Consider the following 12420-nt stretch of genomic DNA (forward strand, 5'->3'; position numbering starts at 1 on the left):
TCTCAGGTTTGACACAGTTCAGAGAATTAACATCCTGTCAGAACTGTTGGGCCTCAAAGTTGGCTTCCTTCAACCCTTCCCGGAGAAAAGAAAAAAATGTCAGATGAAACTTGCACTCTAAACAGTCTATGGTATTTTGACAGAATTTGTGCAGTATTAATGCCAGGGTCTACACAGCTGCATGTGTTTCAACTCTAAACCACAATGGAGATGCAAGCTTATCTGATCAACACACCACATACAAAATATTAGTGCCAGCTAAAAAGCATTAAATTGGCAGATGCTGTGGAGTGAAACTAATGAACTAATGCATCTTAATTCAATCTGTCTTTCACAGAAGTGTTGTGCAAAAACATTTGTTGCTGAGCTCAACCCAACATTTTTATACTAAATACACAATATATATTATCTTAAATTTATGTATATATATTTTTATATAAAATTAAAATGAGCTCTAAATAGAAAAGAAATTGCTGTCTAAGACAAAATAAATCACATCGAAAAGAAACCTGCAATCTCTAAGTAAGCTAGCAAAAAACATTGACAATTCACTATTCAGGGGTCAAAGTCTCTCTAAAAGGTGTGAGATAACCAGTAGTGTCTGGTTCAATCTCAAGCCAAAATCCCAGAAAAACTATTCACTAAGAATTTCAGCATCTCTGGTCAAAGGAATGTTTCAGGGTTGAAGGAGAAAGGCATCCTACTGGTTTATTTGCTCCTTTTCCCTATGATTTAGTTTCTGCCATTCTCATCTTTTATCTGACAGCACAAGGGACTCAAAAGCAAAGTTCTGTCATAGTGTCAAAAGTGCAACACGTGCTGAATACTCCCTAATCTTACATGTGAACTGGTTGATGTATTGCTATCAAAGAAAACCAAAAAACCAACAAACAAAACAAAACAAAATCCCCAGAAACAACAACAAAAACTAACAAAAAACCCCCAACAAAGCCAGCTCTGCAGTCTTGTGCTACCATGTAAGAAGGAGTTCAGGTCAAACTCCCCAGGCTAGCAAGGGCTGGAAATGCTGGAGACAACCCATTCAGCCCCCTGAGGAGAAGGCACCTCTGGTCGCTTTTGAACGACTCCTCTTTGGCTAATGCCTGAAGCAGTATTAATCTGACTCTGGAATAGGTCACAATCAGCTTTAACTAGCAAATCAATGTAATGCATGACTTCTGGGAGGAGTTAGATAAAAGATGAAGCCTGAGAATGAGAAAGAACTGGTTGTGGTTTATGAAAGACATGAATAGAGTATCTTTTCAGTAGCAAATAAGCACAAGGTAAAAGAAAGTTTAACAAACGGAAATACCGAAACATTAGCATGATTTAAAAAAATGTGGGAAAGAAACGTTAGTCTGGCCAATAAAATGTGGGGTTCTTTTCATGTAAATGAATTTCCATCCCCTTCCTCCCTTAAATAAGAACTTTTGTACTAAAAAACCTGCTGAAAAGAAATCAAACAAATAGTCTGTGTCTCACATATTGATGTACCAGGAGATCTGTTTTTGAAGACAATTCTCTATCGAGACTGCATACATCTGCAGGCTCCCCAAAGCCAAACAGCCTTCTAAAGCTGGATAAATGCCCATTATCAGAAACTGCTTTTGTCTAAAGGTTTAATTGTAATGCAAAGTATCCCAGCACCATCTCTATTCTACGCAACCTTTGGTCCACAATTGTATAGTACACTCAGGACCTACACAATCTTACACTGGGAACTTTGGGCACTAAGGAAGTGGATGATTCCACCTTATGCAATGAATGGAGAAACCTATTCTAGCTCCTTTCACCATTTCCACTCTTCATTGGATTTCACCCAGAAACAAAACATTGGTGCTGCTGTGGGTTTGACGATCAATTTCTTTCAAGAGCCAATCAGAGCAGATAAAAAACGTTGTTTCTTTAGGCAATATCAAACTATGACCAGTCTGCATGACCAGGAGGACCAGTCCTCCTTTTCCTTCTCTCTTTGATCAAGTATTGTTTTATTTTTCTTCTTCCTCTCACCACAGTGCTTAGGATCAGAATATGTAAACATTGACAGAAACAGCAGCCCTGTGACAAGAAGCACTTTCCCAACTGGGCAGATTCTGTCAGCCAACCAGAACTGCTTCAGCTCCCTTGCTCATCCAGAAGTCACTGGTTTTTCCGCTGTAACTTAGTGTCCCCTTTACTTTGGCCTCCATCTGTAGTTGAGAGAGAAACAAAAGGGAAGAATAAAAGCATGAGTCATCTTTTGGTTTTTGTAACTTATGGTAAGAGAGACAGGAATTTGGCAGGTTCAGCTTTAGCACCAACAAGAAGTACATTGTCTTTACTGAGTGGAAGACTTTGTATATTTTCTGTAGTTGATTTATTAGAAATAGCTTTGTTGAAACCTGATATATCAAGTTTCATACCAAAACACCACCTAATTTTTTGGTACTGAGAACTCTCAAATGAAGAATGCCCACCAAGCCACTGCCACCCTTTGCATTCCTTCCTCTGGCCCCCAGAAAACACACTATCGGTGACAAAGAAAGGTGCACACTCTAAACTTCACTCTCTAAAGCATTCTGAAAATTTTCCTGCTCTAAACCTTACAAACAGAAAAATCAAGTGTTCTGCTTCAAGTTTCTCTTCTCAATCAAAATACACGACTCCTATCAAGCAAAAAATTCCTAAGGAAAGCAGGTATTCCATTAAGAAACCATCCCACCATTCACACAGGAATATACTTTTATAAGAAACATGAAAAGAGCTTTTAGCTGGAAGGTCAGTTTCTCCTTCAAAGAGGAAATGAAAATTTAAAGTGGAAAAAGCTTTATGCAGCCTATAAACAATCATGTTAGTGTCCAGTAAGTACTATTCCTTTTTTACCCACTAGTTGAATTTGTACATTTCAGTTTCTAAAACTGCTAAAACTGCTGCAGTAAAGCATTGAAAATTTTCGATTTTTTTTTTTTTTGTTCTTGACTTTGAAGAGAAGTAGGGAAAAAAACCCACAAACATTCAGGCTCCAAAAATACTGCTACAATAGAGTAAGTTCAGCCAGCTGCTTCCAAAGTTTGTCCCTGTGTTGTATCTTCTCTAAACTAAGTACTGGTGTATATTATATTTTAGTCTAGGGTAGAAATCTGACTTTGAAGTTAAAATTACTTAAAAATAAGTAATAAGTAATGTATCATGTTTTTACCTGTGTAAGCTTGCTGCAAGTGAGCAGGCAGAGCTGAGTGAGACAGTGTTGCTGCATGCTGAGCACCTGGCTGTAAACCCTTCAGTAAGTCTGGGGGAAAAAAAAAGGAAAGCAAAGATAAAAAATAAATCTTGTGGAGAGAGGCAGGCTCTGTGAAATAAGTTTTTGTTTTTATACTGTAGCTGTAGTAGCAGGCTTATCTCTACAACAAAGAATGAATACCCGATAGCATTCTGATGGCTGAAATAAGTCAGAGACAAATCTATTCAAATATAGTTAGGCAAAAGTCAGAGCAAGGACCATGCCTTGCTACTGGGATGCAACTCTTCATATCATTTTGTTTGGCAGAAAGACCAATATTTTATACGGCTTAAGAACACAAATAGCTTCTTTATAAGCCATCAGAAAAAGTAAATGCCATCTTGGTTGATAGGTCTTCCTAAGAGAGCTGTTTGAGATTACTGAGTTAAGACTACTTGGAGGAATCACCATATTTAGTCTCTTATTTGAACTGTGACATTTAAAGACTTTTAAACTATACTCCTTTCTAAAAATAAGGTATTAGAAGTTAACCCAAAAAAAGTATGTTCAAAACTAAACATATACTCTGTGAATACGACAATGAAGATAAACTTATCAAGGTGATTTATAACAGTTAGTTAATCACATAAAGAAAATTTTTACTGGTGAAGGAAACCCATTTACTTTCCTGTGTGACTTTCATGAACCAAGTCTGAGTGTCTCAGGACTTTATTGCTTCCCTACTCAATTTCCATTTTAAGGATGCATCTTTCCTTATAGCGTAGTGTCATTAATTCCACTCACTCTGAGTTAGGCTGTGGTGGAAAGCCGCTGAGGTAGATCCCGAGTTGGTTGTCGCTCCAGCTGTGTCAGTCCCAAAGCCAAGCAGCTCCAAGGGAAACTGGAAGGGCACAGTCACAGGAACAAGGCCGCCCAGCATCCCAAAAGGAGTTAATGGCGCAGACGTCACGTTCTGACTGGTTACAGACAGGGGTGATGCCATGAGAGTCAGAGGTGAGGCATTAGCCAGTAACGATGCTCCTGCTGTTGACTATACAAAAAAAAAAAAAAAAAAAGAGAGAAAGAAAGAAGCAGTACTTCAAGATTTTTAAAGATTTGAATTGTATTCTTTAATTGTATTCAACTATTCCCTTTTAAGTGTTCCTCCGTTGAGAAGTGTACTAAACTACTAACGAATAGTCACTTGTCCACCTAGGAAGTTTTCCCAGCATTCATTTGCTAAGCAAGCACAACTATATCGCAGATTCAGACATAAGAGTATACATAAACATTTATCATGTTTTTCTCATCAACCTTACAGGTAATTTCCTTGATGTTCTTTCCGATTATGCACTGGGTCTACAGTAACAATGTAATGCAGTATCTTCTATTAGATTAAAAATATGGAATTATCCAATGTCGATCTGAAGTTCTTTATAAGTACAGCATTACACCTCTCCCCTTTCCAAATCTGGGTCTTAACAGAACATTCATTATTTCTAAAGAGGTCACAGAGAAACAATGAATTCTGAAAATTAAGATTCATATGCAAGAATCCCCAAACTTAAGAAGTCACATTAGCAAAATGCATACATACATATGTATATAGGGGTGCGTATGTACATGTCAGAGGAAAAGACAAAGGAAAATAATCTCTCCACTCTAAATGTCCAAAATGAAATTAAATTCACTGCAGCTTTAAAATAAAAATGCAAAATTAGCCAGAACATTTTAGCTACAACAGCTCCCAAATTGTATTAATTTCTCCATTAGATCAGCTCATTCTTGTTTAACTATCTTTCTTTCACTACATATACAATAATTTCATATGCTAATGTTCAGTTCTCTAATTATCTACTACGGAATAGTTAGTATAGAAAGTACTTTAAATCAGACTCCAACTCAGATATTGTAGTTACTTGAATTAAAGTGACTCAGAATGGAACAGGATTTCAAATCTGTGCATTTTTAAAAGTAAGCCTCAACTAAACCCAAAATTTAGAATAATTTTAATGAACACATAAGCTTAAAACAAAAATGACATTTCATGGAGTTCTGTTGTAACAATTTACAGAAAAAGCAAAGCGATGAAATCTTTTAGCACAGATAAAGTTTTTATCAAGTTTTTTTTACTGGTTTTGGTCTTAAGATGTTCTGATGAAAGCAGCTGAAGAAAGGACACTTGCTCCTTATGAGAAAATACAGTATTTTAAAACTGTGCCCTGTGAAGGGCATTTACCTACACACCATGTTCCTAGCAAGTGTTTTTATTGATCATCTTAAAGATATCAACTTGTACAACATACTCTATCCCACAAGTAGAAAAAAAAAAAGAATGAAAGTATCAACACTACTATTCTCTTCTGCCTTTAAAAGTACTAATTTCACAGTAAGCATACTTAAAAAAAATGACAACTGTTCATTGTCTATGTAATCTAGTAAAGGGCAACAAAATAAAAGCCGTGCAGTAATATTTTGCAAGTGTGAATCTCTGAAATGCCTGAAAACAGAAACTTTGTAAAGTGTTCTGCCAAGATCTTGCTTACTCACTCAAAAAGGAGGGGAGAGAAGTACAATGAAGAGCTACAGAGCATGCCCTAAAGGAACTGCAGTTCAGATATTTATATTTAACTCATGTACAGTAGTTCTTAAAAGGGTTCATCTTTGTCATGTAGATCTGAGTCGTTAAGATCCTTAGAAGTCTAGGCCAGATTCTGCTCAAGAGAACTAATGGTAGGTAGAGCTTTTTAAGGAAATCACACATGCACTCTTTAGTTTTGTGTCCTTAAGATGTAACTTTCCGTGAGGTTTCAGCAGGTATAAACTTGTATTCCAGTAAATAATTGTGTCAATTAGAAGTGGAAAGGAGGGAAACACTTATTGGAAGTTTCCTAGTTAAAAACACCCTTATTATCACATGAAATCATCTAATTTCATCTTTAATGTAAGCAGACCAGAATATTATAATGAGCAATGCAGGTACCATTCTCACTTTCTAATAGCATCTCAAATAGGAATTGAATCCATAAGGCTTTAAAAGGAAGGAGATTCACTTTCAGTCTTATGTGAAGAGGAGTAACTAAGTCCTTAGCACATTGTACCTAACAACTAGTCTGGAACTGATGTAGCTTCAGCAGTTATTAGAGATTAACAGCTAAATAAAAACCTCTGTGATCACAAATCTCTTCCCCTTTAGTGTCCTTGAACTGGAAGGTAATTTCATTCTAATCTTTCCTTGAATGTACTCCACCGATTAAGCTTCACAGTGCACAGCAGCAACAGCCTTATTCCATGATTTATCTTCTTTGACTTCATACTGTACTTCTGAACCATTTTTAGGTTATCAAAATAATTTCTGAAGTGCAAAAAAAACCCACATGGAAGGTCTCAATAAATATTTTAGTGATACCATATGCTGCTCACTACCTCTAGCTGAATTACCCCTTTCTATATACCAACACACCTTATTTTGCTGTATTATAGTATGGACTCATGTTACTTGATTATTCACCACAACCCCCCACACTTCAGTGCTCTTCAGCAAGACTGTGGCCAAAATGGACTTTAGTACTCAGGTGATCAGTGTTTCAAACAAAAAAATTACTTGCCTTCAACTACAGGAGAGTTTGCCAGAATTCATCTCATCATCCGACACAACACTGCTTACTTCCCTTTTCCGTCATCTTTAAGTACTATCATACCCACTTCACTTTTTTTTTCAATCATTGCATCCACTGGATTCTGCTGACTGCACTGGAAGAAACGACTCTCTTCGAGTTCATTCATTGTAGACTTTTTTGTCTCCTCCAGGCACCTTCCAGAGAGTGCTCAAACTGCACTGTACTTTGTTCAGCTCTTCTCCAGACCCTATGTGGTACCTCAGTGGCCTGTACACAGCATACAGGCTGTGGAATTTTTTTCAATTCAAAGCACCCAGAGTAAGTGAATGCTGTGTCAGAGCCTGCCAGACTTTTATTGCTGACTGTTTCAATACAGTAGGATGAAAGACCATAGAAGCATCTTGTAAAAATCGTCTTCCTCCTGTTATTCAGCTGCCTTAAGAAGAATTTGATAGCAAACTACAAGATTATAAAATATTGCCACGAGTCAAGTATGCATCACTCACATGCAACAGCAATGTGCACTGTTAAGAATAACACTACTTTTTTCATTTGCTGTACACCAAGAATATATTTCACAGCAATACTACTTTTCTTAAATATTGATGACTTCAGCATAGAGAGCACTAGAGAAAGGAAAATATAAAATAATCTCAGTAATTAAGCATTCCCGGTAAAACCACCACAACTTGGGAAAGCAGGTTGTCTTCTGGGTAAGTAATAGGTTTATATGTTTTGGAACAACAGTATTTTCAAAATATTTGTTTTGTTTGATTTTTGTCTTATCTCTAGTGACAGTGTAAGCTTCCAGTTTCTAGGGTATTTATATGCTAATGGGGTGCCTCATTCAGTTTGAGTAGATCTTAGAAATAAAATACAGTCACAAATACAAAAGAAAAGCCCTTGCAAATGTTAATTACAACTACAAGTCTTGAATTACACTAAACCACAAGCAACTGAACTCTAGTTTTGAGGTTAATCACAAAGCCTAACAACAAATGTATGAAGACACCTTTTACATGACCACCCTCATTACAGATAGGTATATATGAGAGAATACACAAATCAAATAATGCAAGTAAATATCACATCCCCTGAAAATATGGTCACACAAAGCTTACCTTTTCTAGTGCTGTTAAAAGAAAAAAGTGAATTCTTTTCCACAGTACAGACCAAACAGTTTACAGCGAGCACTTATTCCACACTGATCCTTGCATTTCACAACAGCTGGAAATATATATTCCTTAGTGTGAAATTGTTTAATCAGTATCAGCATTATGCTTAGAAAGATAAAAACTTAAGTTTATGACATTTATGAATCAAGATAAAATACACTAAGAATGTTTACAAAACAAATGTTATAAACAATGTAAGGCTCAAATGTAAACTTGTTAGATGCATACCTGCACACTGGCTGCTACAACTGGAGACCCTGAGGCAGAAGATGGTCTGTGTGGAGTTGACAATTGTTTGGTAGCACCCTGTGTTCCACTTCCTGCTCCCCCAGACAGACTAGTCCTACTAGCTCCACTTGTGTTAAGGTTACTGCCTCTGCTGGCAGGTACATTCATTCCAACTCCACCCAGATTATTTTTACCAACAGTTCCAGAAGGAGAAGAGTTGGGCAATTTTGAAGAAGCCTGAGGGTTTTTTGCAGGCTGAAGGCCTGAGGTGCGATTAGAAGACAGCAAATTTACTGTGGGAGACTGCCTGCTGATATTTACACCACTGGTCTGTTTATGGAGGGGGTTGTTGCTGGAGTGACTGCTCTGGGAAACTAGTGCACTTGAACTGGAAGAACTGGGTGTTGTTGCAGGCCTGGGGGATGAGGTGGACTTGGATGAAAATTTAGGTGATGCATTGGGCTTGGGTGTCACAGAGGGCTTAGATGAAGTGGGCTTGGGAGAGGCAGCAGGTTTGGGAGAGGCAGCCATGGAGAAGGGAGGCTTGAAACCCTGGGAAGAAACTTGTGACACCATAGCCTTGGCTAAATAGTTACTAGAGGTAGAGGTGCTGGATGTCGTCCGAGAAACCAGTGGGTGAGACACTTGAGAGCCACTTCCGGATGAGGGATTAGACAAAGGCAGGCGATACACTACAGACTTATCTTGAGCCTTGATGACTGGTGATGAGCAAGAGAGTTTGGGATTACTACTCAATTTCACCACAGGATTGGTCTGTGATTTACTAATAGTTGCTTGTAAGGGAGATACATATTTCTGTTGTACAGCTGAATGCTGGTGCGCCTTTGGCACTTGTGATGTTGAGGAAGTACCACCTTGAGCCTCAGCAGATATTAATATATTAGCATCCTTGGTTCTTTGAGAGGAGGTGGAAATAGCTGCTTGAGTCTTAGAGGAAGAAACGTGACTCTGAGAAGAGGAGGAAGCAGCTTGGATCTGACTTGACCTCTGTAGTCCTTGTTGAAGTAGTTTGGCTGGCAAAGGCTCTAAAGAAACCTTGGGATTTTGAATTGAAGATCCAGCAATAAGGCCTGAAGAGATACCAGTGTGAACTAAGTCCTGGGGCTTCTTTGGTACTGGCCCTGTGTGACCAGCAATAAGACTTGATGAATGGGATGTTTGAGTGGGCTCTACTTTCTTTGAAGTTGCCAGAGGCAACTTACTCATAATGCTTGCTAGTTTCTCTTCCCTCAGCCCAGGGCGAGGTCTGGATGTTGGTGTGTCTATGGAGGACCCAAGAGGTGATCCCTTGGCACCATTATTGATAACTGCCAGAGCATCGGAAACAGAGTCCAGTGAGGGTGGGTGGAAAGAGAGGTCTTCATCCAGTGAGTCATCCAAGCAGATCGTCTCCGGAGCTGCTGTGCAGCTAGAGCTGGCTGGGGTGCACACAGCTGCACTGGAACTCAGTACAGTAGCAGAACTTGAATTGACTGAAGACATACAGGTTTTCTGTTCTTTTTTTGGACTGGAGTCCTGAAAATGAAGGGATAGGTAACGTAAGGTTTAGTAGTCTTTCTGAAATTGATTTAAGGTCATCTTCAATGTATTAGTTTTATTCAGTAAATTCCAACAAACCAAAGATCTACTATTGAAATTTTCATATTAAGATACTTATGATATCTAGGTGCTGGAGTCCTGGGCGCTAATTCAATATTTGGATCTAAAAATCTAGCGTTGTTGCTCCATGTAACTAAGAGTGTCCCATACAGTGTAGAACAATTAATACTGTGAAGAATCGGGTAGCTAATCTGTAGTAAAACTGCTACTGAATTAAGACAACACCTGGTCGTGTCAAATGAGGACCTCTATACTATGGTATCCTTCCAACCACAGTTTTCCAGTGTCGCCAAATTTAACACAAACTAAAAACACACAAAGTGCACACTCAAAAATGTGAAATATCACTGGAACTAATTACTCTTCATAATCAATTTTCAAAATACTAATACAGCTTAAAGTGGCAAAGCTATACAGAAGTATCTGTGAAGTAATGCACGACCAAATCAATAATCAATCATTGCCTGACAGAAACCTTCTGCAAGATTTTTTCAGGATCAGAGGCAGAAACAGGTTGTACCAAATGGTCACACTGAACCATTAAGTGGGTATTCAGATATCTTAATAGGCTTTTACCTTCACTTTGGGTTTAGGGGCCAGAATCACCTTCTTCTTTGCCCTAAAATAGAAGGGATAATTTTTGCATCAGAAGACCAAAAAAAAGCAAGTAATCTTCATTTTAAGTGCTACCCGGATTATATCCCAATAAACTAGAATGATGACTACAGGAGTCTAGCTTTAATAATAAAACATCCTTGAAATGAAAAATGGTTTAAAATACAGGGGAAAAAAATAGCACACTATCAATTAATTTTCTGGTCATGTATCTCAATGTAAATTAACTGGAAACTCAACTGAATTGATTATATAACCTGACATATAGATCAAGATATATCCAGAGAACTGGTTTTATTTTTCTGATTTAGAGAAACTTCAAAATATCAATTAATTTCAGTCTCTTAATAGTATTAGTTTATCCACTTAGCAGAGCTTTGTTTACACTGTGAAGTCTTCTAGAATAGTAATATAATTTCACTTTTTACATTTTTGTCCCTGAGGGGAATGCTTCCTATTCTTTTTTATTTCAAATCAGATAAAAACAGTTGTCTTTTCCCTCCACAACAGTGTTTTGTTGCTTATCAACTGTTAAAACAGTTGTATATAATTTTTTTGTTGCAAGAAGTCGTTTAGCAAACTGTCAGATTTCTTCTGCAACGTACACGAACTGCAGTTATGCAAGTAAAGACAGCATTAAGGATTATTAGTTATCAGCTTCAACTTAGAGGTTCAATATTTCACTCTTTATTTCTTCAAGGGCAATCAATAGATTTACATCTTATAGGCAAATTTTGATCCTTTCTTAAGCAACTGGAAATACACCTGGTTAAAAAAAGACTTTACTATAGGTGGAGCATGACTTAGTTTTGATGTTATGTAGAAAAATATCCTGTTAATCATATTTATCACAAAAGTTGCAATTGGGATGTTATTTGAAGTCCTAATGTTATTTGAAGTCCTAACAATTTATCTGAATTCTGACTGAATATGGATGGCTCCTGAGAGGCAGAGTGTTGTCTGAAGATGAAGATGATAAAATCCCACTAAGATAAACAGAATCCTGTGATTAGAGATTTATGAGGAAAAGAAAAAAGCAGGAAGTACTGCAGTCTGAGTTCAGTTTAATATGCTGAATGTCAAAATTTAGGCAATGTGTAATGCTTTGAGTAAAAGGTAATAATTCGAGAATTAATAACCCCTGGAGTTATGGAGCCGCTTCTCAAGTGAGTTAAAATATAAAGCCACAAGAACATTACAGTTATATGGCTAAATTAAAGCATTAAAAAAAGATTATAAACATCACTAAGTATCTTCAAACAAATCCCAAAGTATCTCCCTTTCCTTCCCTCTGTCTAAAACAGGTAGCAGGAAGATGAGAAAAGATGCTATGCACAATCTAAAGATCTTCACAAGTTGTCACTATTATACTCACGGAGCAGAAGTGAGGTGATTGTGAACACTTCGGCTTTCTTTAAAAAGCATCCTAAAAGAGTGGTCAGAAAAGAAACATGAAGTAATTTCTACAGTGACAAACAGCATATGACCATCAAATACCCAAATATCCTTTGGTTTTCAGAATTGGCCTTTGATTATCTGTCCCCAAGGGAGCTAATGATTACTTTGTATCGCTGTCATGGTATAGGTCTTGGCATCCATAATCAGAAGAATCTAAAAAATTTATAATAATTTGTGTTTATGCTCAAAATACCTCAGTAAACAGCCAAGCAAAAATCAACATAAGAGAATATTACTTCCTTCAACTGGACAGAAGAAATACACTTTGAATGCTCTCTCCTCAAAGACTAATAAAATATTTCAAATATAAAGTGAAAGATTACTGTAAACTCTTCACACTACATGTCCAACACATTGATCATATGCTTGAGTTTGTGGTTATTAATCTCTTGTGGGGTTTTTTTAAAGCACAGAAGATAAAAGTTAGAACACAGCCAAGCTTGCTTCTAGTTTTCTTCAGTACTTTTAGTATTGAAAAAACTTCTACTAAGTTTTTGGAAGTTTA

The 12420-nt window shown here is 37.2% G+C and overlaps 1 protein-coding gene across 1 annotated transcript in view; it reads right to left on the reverse strand.

Annotated features, from left to right (window-relative positions):
* Window positions 1-1215: 1215 nt before the first annotated feature.
* UBN2 (ubinuclein 2) overlaps window positions 1216-12420 on the reverse strand; it is a 43418-nt gene continuing 32213 nt past the window's right edge. Inside the window, exons 12-17 of the mRNA XM_083860362.1 lie at window positions 11833-11883; window positions 10419-10461; window positions 8223-9758; window positions 4004-4250; window positions 3179-3268; window positions 1216-2189 (exon numbers count right to left, since the gene is read on the reverse strand). Of these exons, the coding sequence (XP_083716488.1) occupies window positions 2140-2189; window positions 3179-3268; window positions 4004-4250; window positions 8223-9758; window positions 10419-10461; window positions 11833-11883 (2017 nt within the window). The 3' untranslated portion in view covers window positions 1216-2139. The remainder of the gene's footprint in view (window positions 2190-3178; window positions 3269-4003; window positions 4251-8222; window positions 9759-10418; window positions 10462-11832; window positions 11884-12420) is intronic.

This window comes from Zosterops lateralis (genome assembly GCF_965231275.1).
Source record: "Zosterops lateralis genome assembly, chromosome: 4".
Classification (NCBI taxonomy): Eukaryota; Metazoa; Chordata; class Aves; order Passeriformes; family Zosteropidae; genus Zosterops; species Zosterops lateralis.